The sequence below is a fragment of the Podarcis raffonei genome, chromosome 13 (genome assembly GCF_027172205.1).
Source record: "Podarcis raffonei isolate rPodRaf1 chromosome 13, rPodRaf1.pri, whole genome shotgun sequence".
In the NCBI taxonomy this organism is placed as follows: domain Eukaryota; kingdom Metazoa; phylum Chordata; class Lepidosauria; order Squamata; family Lacertidae; genus Podarcis; species Podarcis raffonei.
The window spans coordinates 13663652-13691114 of record NC_070614.1 but is presented as its reverse complement, the minus strand read 5'-3'; the positions used below and the strand labels follow the sequence as shown (position 1 = coordinate 13691114).

Below are 27463 nucleotides of genomic sequence, written 5' to 3'. Positions count from 1 at the left end.
AGAGGGCCGCCCCCAGGAGGGAGTGGGGCTTTTGTTTTTTTGGCTGCAAATCCGCTTCATGTTCTGCAGCTGACCCATGGCAGAAATAGTGGAGTTCCGCGTCCCGGATGGAAATGGACGGACCCTGCTCGTTTTGGGATTGGAGACAGACGCGTCAGAGGCAAGATCGCAGAATTGTAGAGGGGACCCCTGAGGGTCATCTAGTCCAACCCCCTGCAAGGCAGCAATAGTTTTATATTTCCTTGGATTTGCCCTGTGTTTGGGTGGGTTATTCAGGTATTCGGGTGGGGAACCTTCGGCGCCCGACATGCATGCATGCAAGCAGGGGCGAGAGAGGGTTTCTTTGCAGACCTCTTCAGACGTTCGGGGCTGCTCGCGAATGCGTGTCGGGACGCATCATGTCCGATTGCCCGGGGCTAAAAACTGCCCTCGCTTTGGCTCTGCTTTTTAAAAAAAAATGAAATGAAAAAATAGCGTTTATGCTGCCGGGGACCTGGCACGCAAATTTCTTTGAATCGTTTGGAGGAACTGCATTAGAATGGGCTTGCGGGAGTTGCTGTCGCTCCTGTCCCGCTTTCACTGGATCCATGTACGGGCGAACGTCGGGATGGGCAGCAGACGCGGGACTGGCTAGCCTCAGCCTGGCCCAGAACTCTTCGAGCGGGGCTGGGGAGCCCGCGGGGACCTTTCGCCGTTGCGCACTGTTGTTGGACTACAACTCCCATCATCCCTGACTACCGGCTGTGCTGGCTGCGGCTGGCGGAAGTTGTAGTCCAATAAGATCAGGAGGCCTGCTGATTCCTTGTCCGTGATTGGAAGCAGCTTTTGAATCGGTCTTCGCGCTTTGGAGTAACGACCAGTTCCTGGCTTTGTAAAACGGATCAGAAACACCTTTGCTTATTCCAGGCTTTTATAGATATTTATCCAGAGCGGTATACGATGCAGTTTAGAAATCAAAACAACGATAAAATGCGCAATAAACTAGTTAAAAGTAATGAACCATTAGCACAACACACAACTGAAATAAGGAATTAAACTAATAAAGCGAAAACTAAATAGGTCACCCTCTCAATGCTGTTTCTCTGTACATAGCATTTAAAATGCCCCAAGGAATAGAAAATGGATTAGCCTGATACTTGATAAAAAGGGGGGTGCCTTAAGGAAGCAGCTTCACGATAAAATTGCAATCTCAGCTGTTGGTGCTCTGAGAGGAGCTGCTGTGGAAAAACTTAGTGCCTGGGCAAGTTGATAGGGGAGAAAGTGGTCTTTAGGGTGCCCCATCCCAAGCTGTGAAATACTATGAACATAGTTGTCAACTTTTCCCTTTTCTTGCGAGGAATCATATTTGGAATAAGAGAATTTCCCTTTAAAAAAGGGAAAAGTTGACAGCTATGACTATAAAGGTCAAAAGCAGCATCTTGAATTGGACAAAATATCAAGAGGTTGAATGCTATCACCTGAGGACTGAACCGAGAAAAGGATTGTAGCATGTTATATGTGCACAGCCCCTATTATTTTCAATGGGGCTTTGTCAGGAGATGTTCTGGCAGGTTGTGCCCCATGGATCTACCTTTTACGCTGCCATAGCACCCAGAATCTTATGCTGCAGAGGCCTTGTGCAGTTGGCTATGCTTGTAGATTTTCCAGCTTTGCTTTTTCCAATGGAATTTTTTCCCCTTCCCTTCCAGCATGCCCTATATTTAACCTTCTCTGCATTTGGGCCGCTCTATTCCGTGAGGGTTCACCAAAATGCTCCAGTCGCTGGGCCTGGCTATTATGCCCTTGTGAAGTTCTACTCTGCGAGAGATGCCAGCAAGGCACAATGTGCTTGCAACCAGCGGCCCCTGTTTCAGAAATCCCCTTTGAAGGTATCTTACCAACGTAGAATCTTAAGACTGTGTCTATGTTACAGGCGTATTCCCTACAGAATAGTCTGTGTGCGCTTATGAGTAAATTCTAATGCAACGAGGTAGTTTTCCCCTGAGATTAGAAGCAGCATGTAGAAGGTGCCATGACTGGAATTTCTGAAATTTTACCAATTTCTTATGTTACCAAAAGCAGCCACAAAGCTTCTCCAACTGCCACATAACACTTTGTTGTTGTTTTTTTAATAAAATTTTTATTAGATTTTCCACAGTGATAACACAAACCACAAAACAAAACGATACACAGAAACAGAAAAAGAAAAAGAAAAAAGCAAAAAAGGGGGGACAATAGACAGATAAACAATAACAACAAACTTAATTCTTCACAAATCCAACCTTTTAAACATCTTGGTTGACTTCCTCAAATCCCTCCCTTCTGAGTTTCCTTGTAATTAAAAGTAACAGCTTTCCAATATCATTATTAAACTAAAACAGTTTCCAATTATAGTCCATCTTACTTTTCTTAACTTTCTAAATCCCATTTGCTTAATTATAACTTAATTTAATCCTAGGCCTATTTGTTTCTTTCAAGTAATTTCTAATTTTTTATTTTACAATATTTATTCAACTAGTCCTTGAATTTCCTCCAGTCTCAACTGCCACATAACACTTTGGCCCTGTGCCCCCATCCCAATTCAAGTGGGGACTCCCACAGCTGCTTTTTATTTTACCAAAAAAACCAAAACATGTTGCATGTTTCAATCACAGAGCCTTCACATCATGTATAGTTTGACTGTAAATAAATAGCGCTCAACACAGCTCAGCACCCCCCATTTCAGACATTATAGCAGATACTGTCCATTTTGGGTTCTTGTGGTTTCTCATCCCCCCCCCCCATTCTTAAGTACAGTTCTCCACATTTTCTCATCAGTTTGCAAATTCAGTCTTTGTGAAAATTAGCATTGGTATTTTAGTGTGAACTCTCCTAATATACACATTTTCTTAAAAAAAGTAAAGCAAAGGACCCCTGGATGGTTAAGTCCAGTCAAAGGCGACTATGGGGTTGTGGCGCTCATCTTGCTTTCAGGCTGAGGGAGCCGGCGTTTGTCCACATACAGCTTTCTGGGTCATGTTGCCAGCATGGCTAAACCACTTCTGGCGCAACAGAACACCGTGATGGAAATCAGAGTGCACGGAAACTTTGTTTACCTTCCCGCCACAGTGGTACCTATTTATCTACTTGCACTGGTGTGCTTTCAAACTGCTAGGTTGGCAGGAACTGGGACAGAGCAATGGGAGCTCACCCCATTGCAGGGATTTGAACCGCCGACCTTCTGATCGGCAAGCCCAAGAGGCTCAGTGGTTTAGACCGCAGTGCCACTCACTGCTTGGTTCTCTTGCCAATCCCCTCCTCCTACTCTTCCCTCCCTACTGCCCTCCTAGGGTAACACCGGATTAGACCTTCCCCCTTCCATGTCATGCTGCTACAGATCCCAAGGCCAGGAAGTAGTTCCTTCCTCCTCCTGCGACTCTTAGAATCATAGAATCATAGAGTTGGAAGAGACCACAAGGGCCATCGAGTCCAACCCCCTGCCAAGCAGGAAACACCATCAGAGCACTCCTGACATATGGTTGTCAAGCCTCTGCTTAAAGACCTCCAAAGAAGGAGACTCCACCACACTCCTTGGCAGCAAATTCCACTGTCAAACAGCTCTTACTGTCAGGAAGTTCTTCCTAATGTTTAGGTGGAATCTTCTTTCTTGTAGTTTGGATCCATTGCTCCGTGTCCGCTTCTCTGGAGCAGCAGAAAACAACCTTTCTCCCTCCTCTATGTGACATCCTTTTATATATTTGAACATGGCTATCATATCACCCCTTAACCTCCTCTTCTCCAGGCTAAACATGCCCAGCTCCCTTAGCCGTTCCTCATAAGGCATTGTTTCCAGGCCTTTGACCATTTTGGTTGCCCTCCTCTGGACACGTTCCAGTTTGTCAGTGTCCTTCTTGAACTGTGGTGCCCAGAACTGGACACAGTACTCCAGGTGAGGTCTGACCAGGGCAGAATACAGTGGCACTATTACTTCCCTTGATCTAGATGCTATACTCCTATTGATGCAGCCCAGAATTGCATTGGCTTTTTTAGCTGCCACGTCACACTGTTGGCTTATGTCAAGTTTGTGGTCAACCAAGACTCCTAGATCCTTTTCACATGTACTGCTCTCAAGCCAGGTGTCACCCATCTTGTATTTGTGCCTCTCATTTTTTTTGCCCAAGTGCAATACTTTACATTTCTCCCTGTTAAAATTCATCTTGTTTGTTTTGGCCCAGTTCTCTAATCTCTTCATACTGATAGGTGGGGTGGCAACAGCTTCTTAATGCAAAGAAAACGGCAAGATTGTAAAACCATTGTAAGGCTTTGCTTTGTGTTAAAGAAACCCAAACCGAATGGGAGAATGTTCTGAAACGGCTCTTGATGCAAATAGTTGAAATGCCATCGCTTCTTGTCTTCACCTGTGGAAGAAAAGATGATGATAATTGTGGGTTGTTATCACCTGGGACGTCTTTTTCTTCCCCCACCCCTTCCATGCCCAGGTTTGCCTCTGTACCAGACAGCGACCCTTTTCACAGAAAGGCTTGGGTTTGAGCAGCTACAGATGCCGGGAACTAGCCAATCATTTCCTTGGTTTCAACAGCTGGTCCAGTCGTATCATCACGGTAAGGATGGCCTGCTGTTTGCACTTGGGTTTCTTGTTTTCACTCCCACTTTCATATGAGATGCTAAGTCTGCTAAGTGTCATGGCTTACCTCTAAGGCAGTGGTGGCCAAACTTGGCCCTCCAGCTGTTTGGGGAGTACAACTTCCATCATCCCTAGCTAACAGGACCAGTGGTCAGGGATGATGGGAATTGTAGTCCCAAAACAGCCCGAGGGCCAACTTTGGCCACCACTGCTCTAAGGGTTGGGAGAAAAACTAGTACAGCGGTACCTCGGGTTAAGTACTTAATTCGTTCTGGAGGTCCGTTCTTAACCTGAAACTGTTCTTAACCTGAAGCACCACTTTAGCTAGTGGGGCCTCCCGCTGCTGCCACGCCACCGGAGCACGATTTCTGTTCTCATCCTGAAGCAAAGTTCTTAACCTGAGGTACTATTTCTGGGTTAGTGGAGTCTGCAACCTGAAGCGTGTGTAACCTGAGGTACCACTGTAGACTGAGTCTGACGGTCGTCGGCCACTTATATAAACAGTCACATGGGGGTTTGCTACCTATGTGTCAGGCGGCAGGTGATGCAAGCCCCATGGCAGGTTGCCAGAAACGGATAAGACAAGGAAGAGTTCTTACCAACTGCTTTTTATTCAATATTCAGAGAGAGAGGCTTGGAAATGCAGCCTCTTGGAATAATGGCGTTGCCCCAAGTGAGTCTCCACTGTCTCCCTCTCTCATGTGTCATAGCTACGGGTGATGACTGTGCCTTTGAGCTCTTTGCTCTCCTACTTTCAATGCTCGCTTTCAATGGTTTCAATGCTACTTTCAGTGGGAGAGGGTGTGTGTGTCTGGAATGCTTTCTAAAGACACTGTGTCTGTCAGCTGTTGCCCCGCCCCGGTACTTTCTCTTCCTCCTCCTCCTCTCCCATTCTTTCCCAGCTTTTCCCCTCATCTGCCTCTGAGCTGTGACCTCCCTCAACTCCCTGTTGTAATTCCAAACTGTCTTCTTGTCTGGAAAGGTCAGGCTGGGGAGGTGGTCTCCACCATTCCTCCTCTGCCCAGTCACTGACATCATGAGAGGCGGCGAACAAATTACAGTAGTACCTCAGGTTACATACGCTTCAGGTTACAGACTCCGCTAACCCAGAAAGAGTGCTTCAGGTTAAGAACTTTGCTTCAGGATAAGAACAGAAATTGTGCTATGACGGCAGCAGGAGGCCCCATTAGCTTAAGTGGTGCTTCAGGTTAAGAACAGTTTCAGGTTAAGAACGGACCTCTGGAACGAATTAAGCACTTAACCCGAGGTACCACTGTATATCTTATTTTTTAAAAATGGCTGTCCATTGTAAGCTTTATAGGAAATTCCCAAAGTGGGATGGGGTGGGTTGGCATTATTATTATTATTATTATTATTATTATTACATGTATTCATCACTCAAAATGGCTTACAATTTTTTTTTAAAAAGCATACAGGTACAAAAGATTAAAACAACAACAATTTTTTTTACTAAAAATGCTCATTTTGCAATAGTATAAATAGGGACACATCTTACCCACTAAAAAAAGATGAAGATCTTAATAGGCTAGGGTATCATCATACTATATGATCCTAATTAAAAAGCAAATGCCTGGCATTTTAAAGTTGAGAATGATCCTTCCATCCCACTTTTCAAGCAGACCAGTCCTCCCTCTCTTCTTTTCAGGGAGATGTAATAATAATAATAATAATAATAATAATAATAATAATAATAATTATATATACCCCGCCCTTCCTGGTTCAGGAAACCAGGCTTAGGGTGGCTAACAACAAATTTAAAACACTTAATTGATGCTACAAAAAACAGCATAAAATATGGTATAAAGCATAAATAACAATAAAATCAAGAATGAAAAATCAGTTTAGGGGTGAAATCCGTCCAATAAACATTAGATGATCACCAGGGCTAGCTGGCTAAATTAGTCCCACTTGGGCCACAATCTCATCTCACCCCCTCAATTTCTTCCACTTCAGGCATTGCTTTTAGGGGTCCACAAATCTCGGCTGCTCTTAGTAGCCAGCCATTTTTGATGTTGTCACCAGTTGCTAATTGCTCCCCTCTCCTGGGTCTTCTAGCATGTCCCAGGTGGTGAGAGTGCTGAGAGGTTAACCTCTCATTTTGCAGTTTGCTGGTAGAGATGCTCAGGTGCAGTGAAAATCTCTCTCGACTTGTGAAAGTCTCCAAAACTCAGTGTTAACTTGTGAGAACAACTCTCCCCTTCCTCTGGGCCCTAGAGGATGATGGGGGCCACCCTACCAATTACCTTCACTGCTTTTGACCACCACCCCAAACCTTGGTCAAGAAGAGAAGGAGATACTGTGAAAAATAAATAAAAGCATTATGTAAAATGATAGATAGATAGATAGATAGATAGATAGATAGATAGATGATAGATAGATAGATAATACTTTATTCGGCTATAAGCCCACAAGGTAAAACCAATCAATAAATAAAATAGCATTTTACATTCTAAAATATCAACTAAAATATTTCAATCTCCTTCACGTTACATACAATCTCTAGATGTACCATATTGTGGCCTTGAATATAAAGATGGTGGATAGTTTACTAGATTTTTAATAGTCATGCAGCATTCCATGAAGTCTTTTATATGAAAGAACTGAATTCAGGAATCTGGCAACCTGTAATGTTCTATAAGAGTCAATGTCCTGGAGTAGATAGGCTAGATGTAATTCAGGTGGTTTTGCAAAGTTTCCAAGATGATTGAACTCAGAATCCTTGATCGGGGAACAATATATAAAGGACAATTAAACAAAATATGATAAAGGGATTCTATTGATTTGTTGTCACATGCGCATAAAACAGAGGTTTTACCGTTAGAAAATCTATTACTCAGCACATTTGAGGGGAACACATTAAATCTGGCTCTAACAAAAGCGAATCTATGCGACGCAACCGATAAGGTAGACAGATATTGAGGTATCTGGGACATAAATGTAATGCCCTGATTTATCGGGGAACATGTACCTCCACCTGTCGTAAGATTTTGTTGCAAATCAACCTCCTCCAATCTTTGTTTGATGACCTTTTTTGCTGTAATTAGATCTAAATTTAGTATATCGGAAGGAGAGATTCCATAAGACAACAGTTTGGAATCATTATGTAAAAAGAAGAAGATAAACGGGAACTCTGATCATGCCAGAGGACTTGGAGGAGGAATCACTTGTTTTGTGCTCACCCACAAAGGTGGTTGCCATAAAAATATTACTGGTTTCTGGTCGGGACTTGGCAACTGCATTTTTTGAGTCCTGGCATGCAGAAAGATTCCCTGGAATTATGAAGGGACAGGGGAGCAACTTCTGGGGTAGCTAAAAGCAGCTGGACCTTTGCTAACACAGTTTCTGTTGGGAGCAGCTCCAGAACATATCTGGTTTTGAAGACGAGGAGAATGACGTGGAAGAAGTGAGGACATCGCCCAGGAGCAGGAATGCCAAATATCTGTGTATCCAAGAATTAACCTTCCCCCAGTATGGGATCCGCACCAGAGGGATTGGTCTGGCTGAGCTTAATGTAGATCCCAGCCAAGGTAATATGGGGCAGGGTGGGAAGACAGAATAAAACGGGAAGTATAAAAGTGTTGTTGTTATTAATTATGTGGTCAGTAAGAACATTGATAAGGGACGTGGGTGGCACTGTGGGTTAAACCACACGGCCTAGGACTTGCCGATCAGAAGGTCGGCTGTTCGAATCCCCACGACGGGGTGAGCTCCCGTTGCTCGGTCCCTGCTCCTGCCCACCTAGCAGTTTGAAAGCACGTCAAAGTGCAAGTAGATAAATAGGTACCGCTCCAGCGGGAAGGTAAACAGTGTTTCCGTGCGCTGCTCTGGTTTGCCAGAAGCGGCTTAGTCATGCTGGCCACATGACCCGGAAGCTGTACGCCGCCTCCCTCGGCCTATAAAGCGAAATGAGCGCTGCAACCCCAGAGTCGGTCACGACTGGACCTAATGGTCAGGGGACCCTTTACCTTTACCTTTAAGAACATTGATCAGGAAGAGGGTTATTGCTTGAGCCTGAAGAACCAGGATCCTGGGCAATAGGTTTGGCTGAAATACAGCGACTGACCCGTAGTCTCTTTGCTGCACTCTGCAGCACAAAAGACAGCAGTGGAGACAAGATTTCACTGGACTGTTTTGTGTTGTTCAGATTTTTGGTTTCTAAAGTACGTAAGAGATCACACGGCAAACAAAAAAATCAATGAAAAGGTATGGGATTTTGCAGTTGTGGCAAAAATGACTTCTTTTTTAAGATCTTGAGAGAGAAGACAGACAAGATACCTTTTGGGCATGATGGCAGAAATTCATAGCTTATACTAAGACGTTGTTTAGAACCAACGGAGACCTAAGAATTTACAATGTACAGTGGTACCTCAGGTTACATACTTAATTCGTTCCGAAAGTTTGTTCTTAATCTGAAACTGTTCTTAACCTGAAGTACCACTTTAGCTAATGAGGCCTCCCGCTGCTGACACGCCACCACGTGATTTCTATTCTCATCCTGAAGCAAAGTTCTTGACCTGAGGTACTATTTCTGGGTTCGCGGAGTCTGTAACCTGAAGCGTATTTAACCTGAAGCGTATGTAACCCGAGGTACTACTGTATTAATATTTTGGGAAGTCAAATTATGGAAGTTACAGATAGGTAGCCGTGTTGGTCTACCATAGTCAAAACAAAAATTTTTTTTCCTTCCAGTAGCACCTTAAAGACCAACTAAGTTAGTTCTTGGTATGAGCTTTCGTGTGCATGCAATCATGGACATGCCTTATTATGACAAATATCTAGTCAAATCTGGAAATGTGTAGTCATAGTTCCCCCCCTTTTTTTTAGTAGGAAGGTATTAAAAATATCCTTATACAGTGGTACCTCGGGTTACATACGCTTCAGGTTACATACGCTTCAGGTTACAGACTCCGCTAACCCAGAAATATTACCTTGGGTTAAGAACTTTGCTTCAGGATGAGAACAGAAATCGTGCGGCAGCAGCGGCAGGCCCCATTAGCTAAAGTGGTGCTTCAGGTTAAGAACAGTTTCAGGTTAAGAACAGACCTCCAGAACGAATTAAGTTCTTAACCCGAGGTACCACTGTATTTATATTATAACTATAATGACCATCTGGAGTTTCATTGTGCATTTTATTATGATTAAAGATACTCCTTTGTAATATTACGGATTTAATTATTTTCTTTGGTATCACAGACATCTGGAATAATAACAAAGTGTATTAGTGTTTCAGGTCCAATATTATAAGGACATTCAAACTGCTACGGCTTAAAGCATTGATTAGTTCAGAGGCTAACAGCAGCTGGCTGGCCAGCAGATGTATCTTGAAACAATCTGGTCTTCTGCTGGCTTCTGTTTTTCAGAGTTTCTCATGGCCGCGAACAACATCCAGAAGCTTGCCGTGCATCGAGCCCTCTCAGATGCATTTCAGAAGATTCTCCTTATAGTTCTAGGCAAGGCTCTTTAATTTTGTTTATTTTTTCATATATACTTTCTGTTTGCTCTTTCTTGGGGCACACATTTGTCTCCCTGGAAATGGACTCCCTTGGTAGGTTGTGGGCTCCTTCCTTCGAGGTTTATAAGCAGAGGTTGTGGGGGGGGGGCAACTGTCCACCCAGTCTGGTGGAACGCTCTGTCCCAAGAGACTAGGCCCCTGCAAGACTTGACATCTTTCCGCAGGGCCTGCAAGACAGAGCTGTTCCACCAGGCCTTTGGCCAAGGCACAGCCTGACCCCCTCCTTTGGTAATCCTCACAGAACTCTAGCCCAATGGTTGCCATTAATTTGATTTTGAATTGATTTTAGAATGAATTGATTTTAAAACGTTGTGTTACTTTTATTGTTGTTATCCGCTCTGAGCCCGCTCTATGAAATATCAAACAATACTTTTAATTCAGAAATCCCACGTTAATCCTACAGGAGGAATTCGGCATAGCACTAAAGAGACAAGTATTTCTGTTTGCCTGATGGAATGAGCTCCTCTCTCCAGTGTTGTGGTTCTGGAGGTTCCACCCAGAGCCAATTTCAGGGAGTGGGCTGGAAAACAAGGAGGGGAAGCTCTGTTGGGCTAGAGGAAGTCCTCTCACAGGCTTCTGCTAGTGGGTCTGTCCAGTTCAGGCTTCCTCAACCTCGGCCCTCCAGATGTTTTGAGACTACAATCCCCATCATCCCTGACCACTGGTCCTGATAGCTAGGGATCATGGGAGTTGTAGGCCAAAAACATCTGGAGGGCCGAGATTGAGGAAGCCTGGTCTAGTTGAATCTGGCCCTGTATCAATAAAACCCTAAATAAATGTCAAGTACGTCAGAAAAATGGGACGCGGGTGGCACTGTGGGTTAAACCACAGAGCCTAGGACTTGCCGATCAGAAGGTCGGCGGTTCGAATCCCCGCGATGGGGTGAGCTCCCGTTGCTCGGTCCCTGTTCCTGCCAACCTAGCACGTCAAATTGCAATTAGATAAATAGGTACCGTTCCAGTGGGAAGGTAAACAGCGTTTCCATGCGCTGCTCTGGTTCGCCAGAAGCGGCTTAGTCATGCTGGCCACATAACCCAGAAGCTGTACGCCGACTCCCTCGGCCAATAAAGCGAGATGAGCGCCGCAACCCCAGAGGCGGCCGCAATTGGACCTAATGGTCAGGGGTCCCTTTACCTTTACCTTACGTCAGAAAATAATACAGAAAGCTTTTTCCTTCTTTTAGCTTGTTCAAGCTTGACCACATTTGCTTGACTGTTTTCAGAGAATGGGAAGGTAGCTGTCGAGTACAGCTGTCCCCAGGAAGACCACATTGACCTTTTAACAGAAGAGGAACTCAAAGGTCTTGTCCAGGTAATCTGGAACACTATCTAATGTACAACGTCGGATTGCTTTGATCTGTTAAACTCAGTTTTGGGGCACCTTAGCTTCATAGGAGAGAGAGATCAGAGAAAATACGGCTTCTATGTTGTTAGAAAGTTGAGGAAATTCGCTGAGGATGAACTGCTTAGGAAGCCAGATGGGTGGCTTTGCAGAAGAGTAGGTGGCCTCTAGCTGGTGATGGACTTCCCGTCGCCTGGCTTCTGCGGCAAGAGGATTGCTGGCTGTTGCAGAAAACTCTCAGCTGGAGTGTTCACTCATCTGGTTGGCATCCTGGGTTGCACAGAGACCCAGTGTCTGAACCAAAGGGCTCTGTTTTCAAGCCCCATGGCATCTAATAGATCTTCATCAACAACAATGAGTTAACTTTTGGCTTTCGTTTTGCAAAGATGCTAAAGCAGTCGCTATTAGCGTGTGTGTATCCCCCATCATGCTCAGATTCGCAGTGGTTTTCAGCTGGGGAGAGCTCTTCTCGTCTAATCCATCAAAGCAATTTCTGTTTATTTTTTTAGGGATTCTGCAGCCTTGGCAGATCCTGGCAGATCGAGCTCCTTTTTAGTTGCGTGTGGGGCAGGGTGAAAGCAGAATGAGAGCAAGGGAAAGGTGACTGGCATATTTCAAAAACCAATTCCTGATTGCTCAGGCCCACATGCAAGCCTGCCCCCCCCCATCACCCACTGTGGGGAGGGAAGGATCATGGGTGTACAGCACCAGGCACAGATATTGAACATACAGTTTCAGCAGCTTCAGGCTGCGTACCCAGCATACATTTAAAATACACGAGTTCCTCCCAATTTTATTTTTTTTAAATGGGAAGAGTAATTCATTAAGGGTCCTAGCAATTGTAGCTGTATGAGGGGCGTACAGTTCTTGAGGGGAAGTAATGTGCTTTCAATGTATGCTGTGTACACAGCCCAGTCTGTGAAATGTAAGTTTTAATGTATTTTTATTAAAGATTTTCATGATTTACAAAGGTATGTGCAATGTCTCTCTCTCGTATTTTTTTCTCCATGTAACTTTTTTTTTTTTTTAGAAATCGGTTTCATTTGTTGAGACATTAGGAAGAATAGGGGGAAAGAGGTGGAGGGGAGGGGAGATGAGTGGGGTTGGGTGGTGATGTTTCCATTTTACTTAATATATGTTGGGTTTTGTGTCAGCGTTGCTTGTGCAGGTTCTCTGCTGTTCACTTGTGTTCCTTTGGTGGTGAGAGAGGTTGGGGTTGTCCTAGGGTGTGGTTGTTCATTTGTGGTTGGCTGTGGTGGTCTTTGTTTTCGTGTGTGAGTGGGGTGGGTGGGTGTTTTGGATCAGGTTAGCCATATTGATTTGTATGCTGTTGGTGGATTTTTGTCGTCGTCTTGTTGGGCTATGTATGCGATAAAGGGGATCCATACCAGGGTGAAGTCTTCTTCTATTTGTCCCCGTGTCAGTTTCAGTTTATTGGTTATTTTTTCTAGTAAAGCTGTTTCCCATACTATTTGGTACCACTGGTCCACTGTGAAATGTAAGTGATCCAGATTGCGCAGAATAACAAACGCTTCCTTCTTTTCCCAGGTGACTGAATTATCACTCTCACAGTTAAGTCCTGTAGAGGAAGAGGAGATCTCTTGATTTTAGCATGTATTGAAAATAGCACCTGGTGCCCACAGAGTAATGCCTTTAAAGGAGGATATTTTACACCTTCTCTCTGCTTTGAAAGGGCAACTGCTGCATCTGAAGCTCGTGACATTATTGGAAGTCCCATTTTGTTGTTTGCAGTGGTTGCAGATGATGATTTCCATAAATTGACACCTGCCTATCAAACGATTGCCTATAATTGCCTATTTATTTTTAGCGAAGTGGGGTGATTCCCTCCTCACCAATTTAGTCTCTTTTTTTTCTAATAAATTGGTTCCTGAAAAAAATGATCTGTTATGTTTCTTTCATTCAAAGGTGAGTATTTGTCCTCAGTACAGTGGTACCTTGGGTTACATACGCTTCAGGTTACAGACTCCGCTAACCCAGAAATAGTGCTTCAGGTTAAGAACTTTGTTTCAGGATGAGAACAGAAATCGTGCTCCGGCGGTGCGGCGGCAGCAGGAGGCCCCATTAGCTAAAGTGGTGCTTCAGGTTAAGAACAGGTTCAGGTTAAGTACAGACCTCTGGAACGAATTAAGTACTTAACCCGAGGTACCACTGTATAGCAAATACGAGCCTGGGATTAGGAATTGCCTGATAACTGTTGCCAGTCAGAGTAAGAACTACAAGTGTTACATGGGCCAATGGTTGGACTCAATGTAATGGAGTTTAATTTGCTCCTATATCCATCCATCCATCTTGGCTGTCTCTTAGTGCAGGCCCAGCTCATTGGGGCCAATCCTGCCACCGCCTACAATGAACCACCATTGGCAGGATTGGCAGCGATATCAGAAGATATGTTCTCTGATTATTATTATTTTTTTAATTCTCTTGCTAATTATACTGTTAAATATGCATTTTATATTCGACTTCCTTTAGTAATGTTTAAGATAAAACAAATTTTGGTTCACTTTGCTGCGTTAAATGTGCATTCTGTAGTTGACTTCCTTAGAAATATTTTATTTTGAAATATTTACGATAATATTTGAGTCTTGTGTTAATTATGTTGCTTTGAATGTATACTTTACCCCCCACCCCCCAAAAATGAGCCTTCTTTCCATATTAGCCCAGTTGTAAATGACATTGTGTAAACAGTTGTTGTTTTTTTAATGTAAATACTTTGTGTTTCCCCTGGTTTGACTGTTCAGTAAGTTCCAGTGAAATATTTCAGCGTTATACATGGATAAAGAGATTGGGATATTGTCAAGAGCTGGGAGAGGTTAACCAGCAAGGCCATCTAGCCAGATTCCTCAGTTGTAAGACCATCTAACATCAAATCACCCTGTCATCCAGATCACTGTGTGTCATAACCGACATTTAGGGATATCGCATTAAGCCCCAAACATCTCGAGAACATCAAGGCGTTGGCTGTGAATTTGGACCTCCATTGTTGCCATGGCTATGAGAATTCTAGGATGCCGGGAGTAACGCAGAAACGATGTCACAACCGAGCGGAATGCTTGGAACTGGCACACAGAGGCTTACTGTGAAGGGGTCAAAGATCAGGGAATACACAGGCATGGGGTGGTGATGCGGTGGCCTCTTCCAAGAGCCTCGCCAGTGCAGCCTCCGTAATGGAGAGGCATGTGGCTATGGTTGCTTGGTAACCGCATGGAGCCACCACCAGTGTTGGCCGCCATTTCCCAAATCATCCTTTGCTGGGGTCAGATGAGCAAGAGGGGAGCGGGGCCTCGTGTAGTATGGGCCCCGTTGCCTCCTCTAATGCCCATCTCTTCTTCCTCGCGATACTGCTGGTGTCCCTGACGAGGGTGGACTTAGCCATAGAGCCTTGCCCAACCCCATGCCGTTGCACCTTGGAGATCCTCAACTGTAGCCGGATCAGCAGTCCTCCGGGACTCCACCGCGTGCCTCTCCCCAAGCCCTTTGGCCATGCTCACGTTTTTTTCTTCTTGTAAGTATTTGAGAACCCGAGAGATGATCACCCCGCTCCCAGAACTCTTGGAGGCCAAAACGCTTTTTTATTTCAAGGTCCTGGGCCCTAAAGAAGCCAGACTATCCTCCACCAGGGCCAGGGCTTTTTCAGTGATGGCTCCGACCTGGTGGAATACTCTGTCCCACGAGGCTAGGGCCCTGCAGGATCTCCTTCCGCAGGGCCTGTAAGAAAGAGCTATTCCACCTGGCCTTCAATTTGAATTAGCCTGATCCTCGATTCCGTTTTCCCTTTCCTTTTCTATGAAGAAACCTTTCTGGGACCCCACATTTAAACTCTTCCCTGGTCTCCTTGCTAGCCCTAGTAGGACCAACTTGGCGAGTTAGCCCTGGTGATCATTTGATGTTTACTGATTGACCCCTGAATTTTAGAATTTTATTGACATTGATGCTGCATTTATGTTGTGTTTTATGCTGTTTTTAAGTCGCATTTTAATAAATGTTTTATATTTGCTGTTGGCCGCCCTGAGCCCGGTTTTTAAACCGGGAAGGGCGGGGTATAAATAGAAATTTTTTATTATTATTTAAGACTCGGGGGTGAGCGAGATGAGGGCAGGGGACTTCTGACTCCCAGGCAACTTGAGGGACGACAAGGTAGAGAGCTGGTTTTGTATCTGCCGAGACCTGTAGTATAGGTGTGACCTTTGGGAATCTCCAGCCAGGTAAGCAAAGGCAAACGACCAAAGGAGGAAGGCTGTCAGGGTTGGTTCACTGCAGGGCAGCACAGAGACGAGCAGTAAAGTTGATTCTTTATTCAAGGAAACGGAATACAAACCTATGGGCATGGCTGGCCCCATTAAAGCAGTTGTCAGAGCTGATAATCTGTGCCTCCCACATCCCCCTATATCGCCTCCTCAGCTGTTTCCCCTGCAGTCTTTAACTCTTACTGGAGAGGGACTCCCTGTGCTCTTTGTTCTGCTACATGCAAGGCCCTCCATGCCCTCGGAGTCAAGGGAGGAGGGGAGCTGAATACAGAGGGACCAGCAGGCTCCTGTGTAGCTGCTGCAGCCTCTGTCCCCTCAGCTGCCTGTCCTGCGTCTGCAGTGCCTTCTGCCTCTGGTTCCTCTCTCTCACTCAAGCCTGTTGCTTGTTCAGCATCCAACCATTTTGCCTTGCCCTTTTCATCCTCTGACTTGTCTTGAATGTCCCACCACCACTCCCCTGGCTCTGATCCTCCTCCGAGTCCTTCCCTAGGGGGCTCAAGGAAAAGAAGGTACATCAGCAAAGATGGGGTTTATCACACCACACCTTCCTCCTGCAGGGTTCATTCAATCGCACATGCTGCCTAAGCGGGTGTCTAGGCCTAGGCCCTAGGGCATCCCTGTTTGGACTCCACATGCCATGACAAGCAGTGTTCAAGACTGGGTTTCTCGTGTTGGTTTTGGTAGGGCTGGCTTTCTACACAAAATGAGCGCATGCTCCAGGAACATCTAAGTATCTCCACCCTGCTTAAGGTGTTAGAAAACTATAGCCTGTCCTCCTCTCTATAATTCCGGGAGTTCAGCACCACTGTGTTAATTGGCATGAAGAAGCACACCCAATACTTGCTCAGAATGGTTACTGTATTGTTTTTTCCTGGAAGGGCTCCTCCGCTTTTGAACTGGAGGGGAAATGTGACAGTGTAGCTCTCTGCCTCTCCTGCAGCTGCTAACGGTACAGATGTGCAGGGGAAAATGTGTCATGCCTCTGTCTCTTGGTTATTTGCAGTAGATTGCCAGGGATTATTCTCAGTTGTTTTAATAATGGCAACCGCAAAATGACACCCACCCATAGTTAGCCTGCTATTTCAAAAAAGTGGAAATACGGACACAAAAGTTGTTGAGTGTTTTTCTTTGGCAAAGTTGAGCTTTTGAGCTATTCTTCATGAAATTCGTCAAGACATGGGCTGCCATACATCTGGATTTTCCTGGACACGTTGGCAATTTCTTCCTGGACGCTGTTTATGAGGGCTGAATATGGGTCATGTCATCCCCAACTAAATCAGCTGCTGAGAGGCACCATGTGCTTTTGAGTCTAGCTGAATGTCCTTTGCACCTAGCTCTGAAGTTTGCCTTCCCCTGCCATTCATGGAGGAGAGAGGTCACCCTAGGGAAAATATTCAGCAGGGCTGGGGAACCTTAAGGTCCAGCGGGCAAACTGGGGCTCCTTCTGGGCCGCACCTCTCCCTGGGCCTGCTCTGCACCCCTTCTCCCCCTTGAGTACTTCCGCCTGGCTGGAGTGTGTACATGAACCACCATAATGCCTGAACGAAATTGGAGAGGTGTGTAGAAATCTCTGGCTTGTGTTGGCTGGAATGTAGCCTATAGTGAGAATTCATTCTTCTACTCAATTTGCCTCGGATCCAGCTCTGGCCCCGGAAGGTCTTACTCAGGGGAATGTGGCCCTGGGTCTGAAAAATGAACCTCTGCTATGCACATTTTAACAGAAGAGTCTGGATCTATTGCACCAGCTCTTCCTAAGACCTTCTTTCCTAGAAGTCATCAACATAGAGGAGAAATTCTCCTGAGCAGGGGTGGAGTTCATCTCCTCTCGGTCATTGCCCCCATAAATGTGAGACTTCCAGGTTCAGGAAACAGTGTTCTGTGGAGGCTTGGAACACTGTACGTCTGGAAATTTGACTTTCAGGATGCCAGATAAACATGACACACAAGAGAAGCAGAGTTCATTTTCCCACACCAGGAGTATCCGTTTAATTTTCGTTCCCCCATGTTTATTATTTCCCCCAGAGACTTCACTGATAATGCGATTTCTTCCATTGGGAAGCAGGTGTGGAGGGCCTATCCTTGGGCTGAGTACTTGTGAGTATTATTTAGAGTCGTCAGTGAGTACCTATCCTGGCTTTGGCCAGTTTCAGTCATGGTGGTTTTTGGTTTTAAGTTATTGGCAGCTGACCAACGACTAAGGCCACATTCAAACTATGCATTGAAAGAAGGCACTATGATCTCACTTTAAAACAGTTAAAACAATTCTGGGAGCTGTCGTTTGCTAGAGGTGCTGATCAGGGCCAGTCCAAGACATTTTGGCACCTGAGGCGAACCATAAAATGGTACCCCGCTTCCAGCCAGGGAAGAAGGGGTGAGTGAAAATCTACATCAGGAACGGGAGTGGGGGAATAAAGATCTACTTTGGGGCCTGCTGCCCCCGTGGATCCTGCTGCCTGAGGCAATCGCCTCACCTCGCCTCATGGGTGGGCCGGCCCTGGTGATGAGAATTGTTAGGAGATTCCTATTCCCCTCACCAAGCTGTTCTCCCTGTGGAGAAGGATTGATATACAGTGGTACCTCGGGTTAAGTACTTAATTCGTTCCGGAGGTCCGTTCTTAACCTGAAACTGTTCTTAGCCTGAAGCACCACTTTAGCTAATGGGGCCTCCCACTGCTGCCGTGCCGCCGGAGCATGATTTCTGTTCTCATCCTGAAGCAAAGTTCTTAACCTGAAGCACTATTTCTGGGTTAGCGGAGTCTGTAACCTGAAGCGTATGTAATGTGAGGTACCACTGTACTTAATTCGTTCCAGAGGTCCGTTCTTAACCTGAAACTGTTCTTAACCTGAAGCACCACTTTAGCTAATGGGGCCTCCTGCTGCCGCCGCGCTGCTGCAGCATGATTTCTGTTGTCATCCTGAAGCAAAGTTCTTAACCTGAAGCACTATTTCTGGGTTAGTGGAGTCTGTAACCTGAAGCGTATGTAATCTGAGGTACCACTGTACTTAATTCGTTCCAGAGGTCCGTTCTTAACCTGAAACTGTTCTTAACCTGAAGCACCACTTTAGCTAATGGGGCCTCCGCCCGAGCACGATTTCTGTTCTCATCCTGAAGCAAAGTTCTTAACCTGAAGCACTATTTCTGGGTTAGTGGAGTCTGTAACCTGAAGCGTATGTAACCTGAAGCGTATGTAACCTGAGGTACCATTGTACTACCCTGGGAATTACAGTTCTGTGAGGGGAATAGGGATCTCCTAACAACCCTCAGCATCCTTAACAAACTATAGCTCCCAGAATACTTTGGGGGAAGCCATGATTGTGGGATCATGGTCCTTTAAATGTATGGTGTGAATGTGGCATGAGCTGGGCTAGATAAAGGCAAAAGAGCTTGATCTAGCTAGATGAAGTTCAGTTATGCTGCAAATCAATTTGATAGCTTAAGGTTGTTGGGACAGGGTCCCTGCATGTTCGTGGAAGTTTTGTGAGTTAATAAATATACATTTTCTAAACCATAGCTGTCAACGTTTCCTTTTTTTAAAGGGAAATTCTCTTATTCCGAATAGGATTCCTCGCAAGAAAAGGGCAAAGTTGACAGCTATGGTCTAAACCCGAGGTAGTAGAAAGCTCCCAGTTAAGAAAATTGCTTCCTTTGCCAGAGTATTGTACTCAGAAATCCCCAAACATGACAAATAGATTGAAACAACTTTTGAAAGCTGGGGCAACACAGAGCATCTTAATCCAGGCGGTGTGAGTAAGGGGCTAGGAATGGGGAACAAATTCAGTTCAGTTGTCATTTAAAGGCAAAACTACCTAATATGTACTTTCTGAAACAATAAGTAAGTGAACTAAAGCACATCCCAGCCTCCTGAATTCACGCTTTCCCGAATTTTGCAAATGGTCATAGTAGGACTGAGGAAATCTAGCTCCAGTCCAACGATGGAGATCCACCTCTGTAAGCAGCTTCCAGGAAAGCAGATTTGCATCTCCATTATGAAAGTGATTCGGGCCATTTTTTTGATGTGCAGGAGGTGGATGCGAGTCTCCACCTGGAGCCAGTTGCTGTGCATGGCAAGTTGCTCATGGCTGCAGCTGGGCCTGAGTTCTGCAAGTGCAGAAGGACTGTGCTTTAGTTATGCCCGTTCTGTTAAGGCAGACGACATGGCTGTGACCTTGTCTCCACCTCTCCAGGGTCCTCAAGAGCAACAGCCTGAGCAGACTTCAGAATACCTCTCTGGATGGCTTGCTTTCCCTTACTCACCTGTAAGTTTCTGCGTCTGGTTGCAGTAATTTATTGGCTTTATAGTTTCAGCATGCCACCTTTCTTATGGAAGTAATATCATGTTCCATCTCCATGACATTCAAAGCTTCATCAGTGGTGGCAGGTAACATTTTGACTTGGTAGGGCTGTGATTGTTAACCTTGCTGTTTTCATCAAAGTAGGAATTCCATACAAGATTTATTCCATACCTCTTATTCAGAAGCTAAGTCATACCGCACGGCAGAAGTTTTTGAATTCATGTATTTTTTATGCCAACGTGTGAATTTCCAAAAAGCTAATCAAACACACAACATCAAAATATAAGAATTTCAAAAATTGAATATACAAATGACAAAGAGATCTTTCCCACGTGTCTCTGGACAGGAAAACCATAGATTTGGAAGGGACCTCAAGAATCATCTAGTGTTGGGTTGCCATATTTCAAAAAGTGAAAATCCAGACACAAAATTTGTTGAGCTGTTTTTTCTTTTCTTTTTTTGCCCAAAGTTGTTGCAAAATCTCAAGTAAGTTTTTCAGCTATTTTTAAGCAAATTTGCCAAAATCTATACTTCTGACATGGGTTGTCCAGATTTTCCTCCTGCACATTGTTTCCAAATGACATATTCAGGCTATGTCCAGGAAATTCCTGACGTATGGCAACCCTAATTTCTAGTCTAACTCCTGCAAGTGCAGAAATCCTGCCCAAAGCCAGCCATGGGTGGGCCCAAAACACTAACTTTCTGGTTAACATCCATGCACACAGACCCACTGATGTATTTCAAACAAGCCATAACTAACATTAACCACAATTTATATAGGTCTAGAGGGATGTGGGTGGCGCTGTGGGTTAAACCACAGAGCCTAGGACTTGCCGATCAGAAGGTTGGCGGTTCGAATCCCTGCGAGCTCCCGTTGCTCGGTCCCTGCTCTTGCCAACCTAGCAGTTTGAAAGCACGTCAAAGTGCAAGTAGATAAATAGGTACCGCTCTGGCGGGAAGGTAAACGGCGTTTCCATGCACTGTTCTGGTTTGCCAGAAGCAGCTTAGTCATGCTGGCCACATGACCCGGAAGCTGTACACCGGCTCCATCGGCCAGTAAAGCGAGATGAGCACCGCAACCCCAGAGTCGGTCACGACTGGACCTAATGGTCAGGGGTCCCTTTACCTTTATCTAGGTCTAGGCAAAATGGCAAGCTGCAGTTAAGCAAAAACAGAAACAAAAGATTCCAAATTCTTAAAGGCTTTGCTGAAGGAGCAGAGGGGAGGGTATGAGTCTGAGATTCACCTAGGCTTATTCACAAATGGCAGCCAAACAGCAGGCTTGCAATGGAATTTAGTACATTCCATTTTTTAGCCATGCTTTGAGCCAACCAAAGCAGATGAATCTGTTGAATTTTGAATTCTTGCGAAATTTAATTTGCGGTGCTAGAAATTTCAAAATCTGAAATGTCCTATCAGAGATCAGAAATACATCTAGTTTTCAGATTTGTGGAGAAAGATAAAAAGAAGAGGATCCAAATGACAAAATCAGGTTGGCATGTGGAAAAGTAAATAGCCTACATTGCTTTGCCACATCTATCTCCCAACTGGTAAGAGATCTGTCTAGGCAAGCATCTTGACACATAGGTGGCCAGACACATATCTCCAGAAAGCTAATATGCAGAGCCTGAAGGTGACAGTCTTCTCCCAAGGTTTGTCCTTAACACCTGATATTTCAAGGTATACTGCCTCTGTGCATGAAGGTTCCATTTAGCTGTCCTGGCTAATACTATTACAGTGATGTCATAAACATGAGTCAAGCTACAAGGATGGATCCATGGATGAACAACTGTATAAGTACGTTTTGCTCATAGCTGCCAAGCGTCCCTTATTTGGCGGGACAGTCCCTTATCCCAGCGCCATGTCCGGCTGCTGTCCCTTATTGATGAGGCTTCATTTGGCTGCTGGCTGGGCTTTCTGCCTTTGGCTCAGAGGGGCTCAGAAGCCGAACACACCTGTGCCCGGAAAATCCCTTATTTTGGCTGCTGATCCCTTATTTTCGAGGCTGCTGGCCCCTTATTTTCAAATCTGTAAGTTGACAGCTATGGTTTTGCTATATGCCACATTCTGTGCAGATTCCACTCTGGATAGTGCTAAAGAATTGTTGACCTTTATTAAAGCTGACTAAACCAGGCCAAAAAAAATGTCAAAAGCAGAAACCATGGGATGGACATGTCTTTCTTATAGTCTCTAGTTTGATAAGCTCTGTATGCTGTCTTAAACAGGGACTTGTCATGCAATAAAATCCACTTCATTGAGAAAAACGCCTTTGAACCTGTCCCGTTTCTGCAATTTATGTAAGTTGTTGGGGGCGTAAAAAGGGTCTTTTCTGGGAGCGGGTGAGCAGCAGAAATGGAATAGCTTTCAGCCCCTCAAGTCCTGAATCTGCCAAGCCCCTGCCCTGGAAGTAATTTCCCACCCCCAACTATTTCTAAAAGCAACCGGGTGCTGGGGGTCAAGTCTGCTGGGTGTGGAGAAAGTACATTATCTCTGGAAGACTTGCCCTATGATCCCAGATGGGATGGGGTGACTCGTTGCTGAGGGGGGAAAGTGATCTCTGCGCATGCTCAGAGGTACCCCGAACAATGTGATTTATATGAATCAGACTGGAATTCTGAAGCAGCGGGGCTAAGTCAGGGTTCAGTCCTAGAACGGATTCTCTGTCCAGTCCTGGTAACTTGGAAAACGCTAATAGGACTCTGAACAGCTTCCAGGCAGACTTAAGTAAAAATACCCCTTAGAGTTCTGTCCCAGAGTTCATCCAGAAGAGAAATTGGCAATGGAAATTGAAGGGGTCAGTACTGGGGAAAAGGGGGGGGTCAGGGGAGGCCATTGGAACAGGGAAGGGAATAAGGAACTACCCTCATCTTCCGTCACAACAACTCAGAGTGAGAATTGATATCCACTACTGGACAGGGATAGTGGGACGTGGGTGGCGCTGTGGGTTAAACCACAGAGCCTAGGACTTGCTGATCAGAAGGTCGGTGGTTTGAATCCCCGCGACGGGGTGAGCTCCCGTTGCTCGGTCCCTGCTCCTGCCAACCTAGCAGTTCGAAAGCACGTCAAAGTGTAAGCAGATAAATAGGTGCCGCTCTGGCGGGAAGGTAAACGGTGTTTCCGTGCACTGCTCTGATTTCGCCAGAAGCAGCTTAGTCATGCTGGCCACATGACCCGGAAGCTGTACGCTGGCTCCCTGGGCCAATAAAGTGAGATGAGTGCCGCAACCCCAGAGTCGGCCACAACAGGACGTAATGGTCAGGGGTCCCTTTACCTTTACTGGACAGAGATGGGGGGGGGGGAGCTCGTGTTTGTACAAATGCAAAGTCCTATACACCACGATTGCTTTTGTTTCCCTTCGCAGAAATCTCAGCGGCAACGTTATTGGGCGGATCACGCAAGGGGCGTTTGAGGCCTGGCACGGAATGCAGTTTTTGCTCAAAATGTAAGTGAAATCAAAACCTGCAAGGGCTTGAAGCAGCCAGCCTCTAGGGCAGGGGTAGGCAACCTAAGGCCCGTGGGCCGGATGCGACCCAATCGCCTTCTCAATCCGGCCCACGGGCGGTCCAGGAATCAGCGTGTTTTTACATGAGTAGAATGTGTTCTTTTATTTAAAATGCATCTCTGGGTTATTTGTGGGGCATAGGAATTTTTTTCTTCAAAATATTGTCCTGCCCAGCACATGGTCTGAGGGACGGTGGACTGGCGCATGGCTGAAAAAGGTTGCTGACCCTGGGCCTGAGCTACATAAGTGAGGAAACCCTGTTTTGAATGAGTTATAAACATGCAACAGCAGATGGCGCCAGAAGATAGAAGAAATTCTATGCAATTTTCTATACCGTCCCCCCGCCCCTTTTGTTATAACGATTTAATTTCTGGCTTATTTAAAGCGTGTTTTTCCTGTTTGTGTAGATCCGCCCTCGCACACAACCCAAAACGGTGTGTCAGCAATTAATGCCTTTAGGGTAATGCTGAAAGTACTCTGCTAGCCTTTGACCTTTCTTCAGCCCTCAACAATAGTTATGAACTGCAGCCCTCGGCCCTGCAAGATGTAGCATGCAGTTGTGAGGAAGAAAGGGCCTCTGAGCACGTGCAGAGAACTGCTTTCTTGTCACAGGGTAACCAGAGCCCTTCAGGGCATATATTCAGGGTCAACAAATAAAAAGTGTTTATATCAGAAGCAAGAGCTTTGAAATTGCCTTAACCCCAGTGTTTTTCTCCTCCTAAAAGTATAAATCACCGATACCAGGGTTGGTGAAGTGCTGGCCCTCCAAGTGTCCCTATTTTCCATGGACGGTCCCGGGTTTACAGAAGCCTATTATTATGGAATAGGACACCCCTATTTTCGTCAGAGAAATGTTGGAGGGTATATTAATTCAGGGGTAGTGAACCTCCAGGTAATGTTGGACTCCCAGATTACGCCTATGCTGGGTGGCTTCCAGGATATATAAAAACAGAATAAAACATTGTCTTCTAAAGGTTGTATAGTTGCTTATCTCCTTAGCTCGAGGGTCGCATAACTCCATGCCCTCCAATCTTTCTCTGATGAAAATATCCCTATTACCATACTTTCCAACACATCTCCAATGAAAATAGAGACATCCTAAACAAAATCATGCCCTTCCAGGATCAAATCAGAAACCGGGATGGCTTCTGTAAATCTAGGGCTGTTGCTGGAAAATAGGGACACTTGGAAGGTTTTTAATGTTTGACTTTTTGCTATGTTTTTATATGTGCTTGTAAGCCATGCAGAGTGACTGGGGAAACCCAGGCAGATGGGTGGGGTATAAATAATAAAACAACAATAACAACAATAATGGATTATGATGAATGGCTTCCATATTTCCACACAGAGTCGAGCCCCATAATCTCTCTTTAAAACTTTAGAATTTCACAGTATCTCTAATGACTGATTATTGCTCTGTGCAGTTCATCTGTTTGAGGCAGCAAACTGCCTTGGTCTGGCCAGGTATTTTTAAGCGGCTGGTTTTGTTTGCTTTTTAACCAGTTCCCTTTCCCCGGTTTTTCTGCAGGGTTCTCAACCATAATCCGCTAACGGTCATTGAAGATGCCCGTTTTTACAAACTGCCCTCGCTGAAGTTCCTGTAAGTACCTGAAATACATTTGCTTGCGTCTTCGCTTGGGATTTTTCTACTACAGATGCTACTATTTGGGTTTGCTTGGGTCGCGAGGAGCTTCATCCATCTTCCTCCTGTTATTTTTGTCACAGCGGGTGGTGCTGTGGGTTAAACCACAGAGGCTAGGACTTGCCAATCAGAAGGTCAGCGGTTCGAATCCCCGCGACAGGGTGAGCTCCCATTGCTCGGTCCCTGCTTCTGCCAACCTAGCAGTTCGAAATCACTTCAAAGTACAGGTAGATGGTGGGAAGGTAAACAGCGTTTCCATGCGCTGCTCTGGTTCGCCAGAAGTGGCTTAGTCATGCTGGCCACATGACCCAGAAGCTGTCGGCCAATAAAGTGAGATGAGCGCCGCAACCCCAGAGTCGTCCGCGACTGGACCTCATGGTCAGGGGTCCCTTTACCTTTGTAACATCTGAAGAGCCAATGTGGTATAGTGGTTAGACTGGACTAGGGCAAGGTAGCCCAAAATTCAAGTCTGGACTCAGCCATGAAGCACACTTAATAACTATTGGTTGGTTGGTTGCTTTATTTTCTCAAATCCTCTGCCTCGCAGGACTGTTGGGAATACTAAATTGGTCAGAGGTTGGAGAGGGAGGCATGTACGCTTCCTTGAATAACTTTGAGGAAAGGCTGGATGGCAGTGTAACAAAGATAACGAAATTTAAAAATACATCTAAATTAACTGCTTGATAGTGCCTCTGAGTAACTCTCATAGTTAAAGGCTATCCCCTGTAGCCCAGTTTTCCTGCCAGGCCTCAGCCGCAAAATGTGTGAAGTAATATATAAAAAGGAGAGTGGTTGCCTCTGAGCACGCACAGATTGCAGTGTTTAATTTTGACTGAAAACTAGGGTTTTTTTGTTCCTGGAACACATAAGTGAATGATAAGGGCCTTCATGGTAGTGATACCCGCCCTGTGGAGCGCTCTCCTGTCAAATGTCAAAGAGATAAATAATTATATGACTTTCTGTAGACGTCTGAAGGCAGCCTTGTGCTGGGAAGCTTTTCATGTGTGATGTTCTGTTGGGTTTTTGTATATTCTGTTGGAAGTCCAGAATGGCTGGGGCAACCCAGTCAGATGGGTGGGGGGAAGAAGAAGAAGAAGAAGAAGAAGAAGAAGAAGAAGAAGAAGAAGAAGAAGAAGAAGAAGAAGAAAGGGAGGGAGGGAGGGAGGAAGGAAGGAAGGAAGGAAGGAAGGAAGGAAGGAAGGAGTCAGTTGCCTTTGACCATATGTTTAGGTTGCTTTTGTGAATCACTGAGGAACCTGGATCAGCCCAATGTAATATAGGGAATTAACGCACCAAAACACAGCTATGCAGTTCTCCAACTAAAAAAAAAAGTCTGCATGTTAAAGGAAAGTTTGCATAAAAATGATTATATTAGTGAAAACAACATAAAAGAATGCATTGCGTTAGGAAAAAATGCTTTCAAAAATGTGTCTATAAAAAGAAACACACACTAAAACGGTAACAAGTTTTGGTGAGTAAGGACCGTTGTTGTTTTTAATGCAAAATATGCAGAAATGTGGCAAACTGAAGATTTAAAAAAGAGAAACAGAGAGAAAGACACAAACTGATAGATTTTTACTTCCCTAATTGATGCCAGGAATCCAGATTCCCAGTCGAAAGCATGACTCCTAGGCCAGGCTGAGCTGAGGGCTCAAGCTTGCTTCAAAGCCACCAACTTTATCAGAAAGTTTTCCTCTCCACACCCAGATGCATAGGGGCAGACGGTTCTTAGTCAGTGGCAAAAGAAATGAACTCTGCATGTGCTTTGAGGCACTCTTGTCTTTAGTGTTGTCCGATAGGTGGCAAGGACTGAGCCTCAGGCTCTCTCTTTCCCATTCTGCATGATGTGGAGCTGTGTATAATTCAGAAGCAGCAAACCTTTTCCCCCGTAGAAGCTGCCCCGGTGGAAACGATGGCCTATTGACACTTCTCACAATTGCATCCCATCCTTTCTCTGAGGAACTCAGGGGTAGCAGGCACAGGGTTAATGCCATTTCATCCTCTCAACAACCCTGTAGGGTAGGCCAGTCTAGTCTAAGACATAATTGACCAGACTGAGGTCACCCAGTGAGTTTCATTAAACCCACTACGCAAGGCGCTCCATCTTTTATATCTCTTGGTATGCCTTGGCATTTAGCACAGCAAAGACTCTCGCGTCCTTTTTCCAGGGACCTTGGTGCCACTGATGTGACTCCAGAGATATTGGAGGCCCTTCTCAGAACTTGCCTGCAACTGAAAACTCTGTAAGTATCGTGTGTGACCCTTTTCTTTTGCTGGGGTCCAA

At 45.2% G+C, this 27463-nt stretch overlaps 3 protein-coding genes across 3 annotated transcripts in view; all 3 read left to right on the top strand.

Annotated features, from left to right (window-relative positions):
* The window catches only part of SCN4A (sodium voltage-gated channel alpha subunit 4), a 158506-nt gene extending 133152 nt beyond the window's left edge, over positions 1-25354 (top strand). Inside the window, exon 27 of the mRNA XM_053362896.1 lies at positions 25311-25354. The gene's annotated coding sequence lies outside the window, so the exon portion shown is untranslated. The remainder of the gene's footprint in view (positions 1-25310) is intronic.
* RDM1 (RAD52 motif containing 1) lies at positions 62-13880 on the top strand. Its single transcript, XM_053362905.1, has 7 exons — positions 62-160; positions 1689-1868; positions 4458-4580; positions 7980-8151; positions 9985-10074; positions 11359-11447; positions 13026-13880. The coding sequence occupies exons 1-7, from the start codon at positions 77-79 to the stop codon at positions 13080-13082; spliced, it is 795 nt and encodes a 264-aa protein (XP_053218880.1). The 5' UTR covers positions 62-76; the 3' UTR covers positions 13083-13880.
* The window catches only part of LOC128400598 (leucine-rich repeat-containing protein 37A-like), a 38026-nt gene continuing 24491 nt past the window's right edge, over positions 13929-27463 (top strand). Inside the window, exons 1-7 of the mRNA XM_053362897.1 lie at positions 13929-15000; positions 17765-17836; positions 19928-19999; positions 22261-22332; positions 23397-23477; positions 25066-25137; positions 27348-27422. Of these exons, the coding sequence (XP_053218872.1) occupies positions 14789-15000; positions 17765-17836; positions 19928-19999; positions 22261-22332; positions 23397-23477; positions 25066-25137; positions 27348-27422 (656 nt within the window). The 5' untranslated portion in view covers positions 13929-14788. The remainder of the gene's footprint in view (positions 15001-17764; positions 17837-19927; positions 20000-22260; positions 22333-23396; positions 23478-25065; positions 25138-27347; positions 27423-27463) is intronic.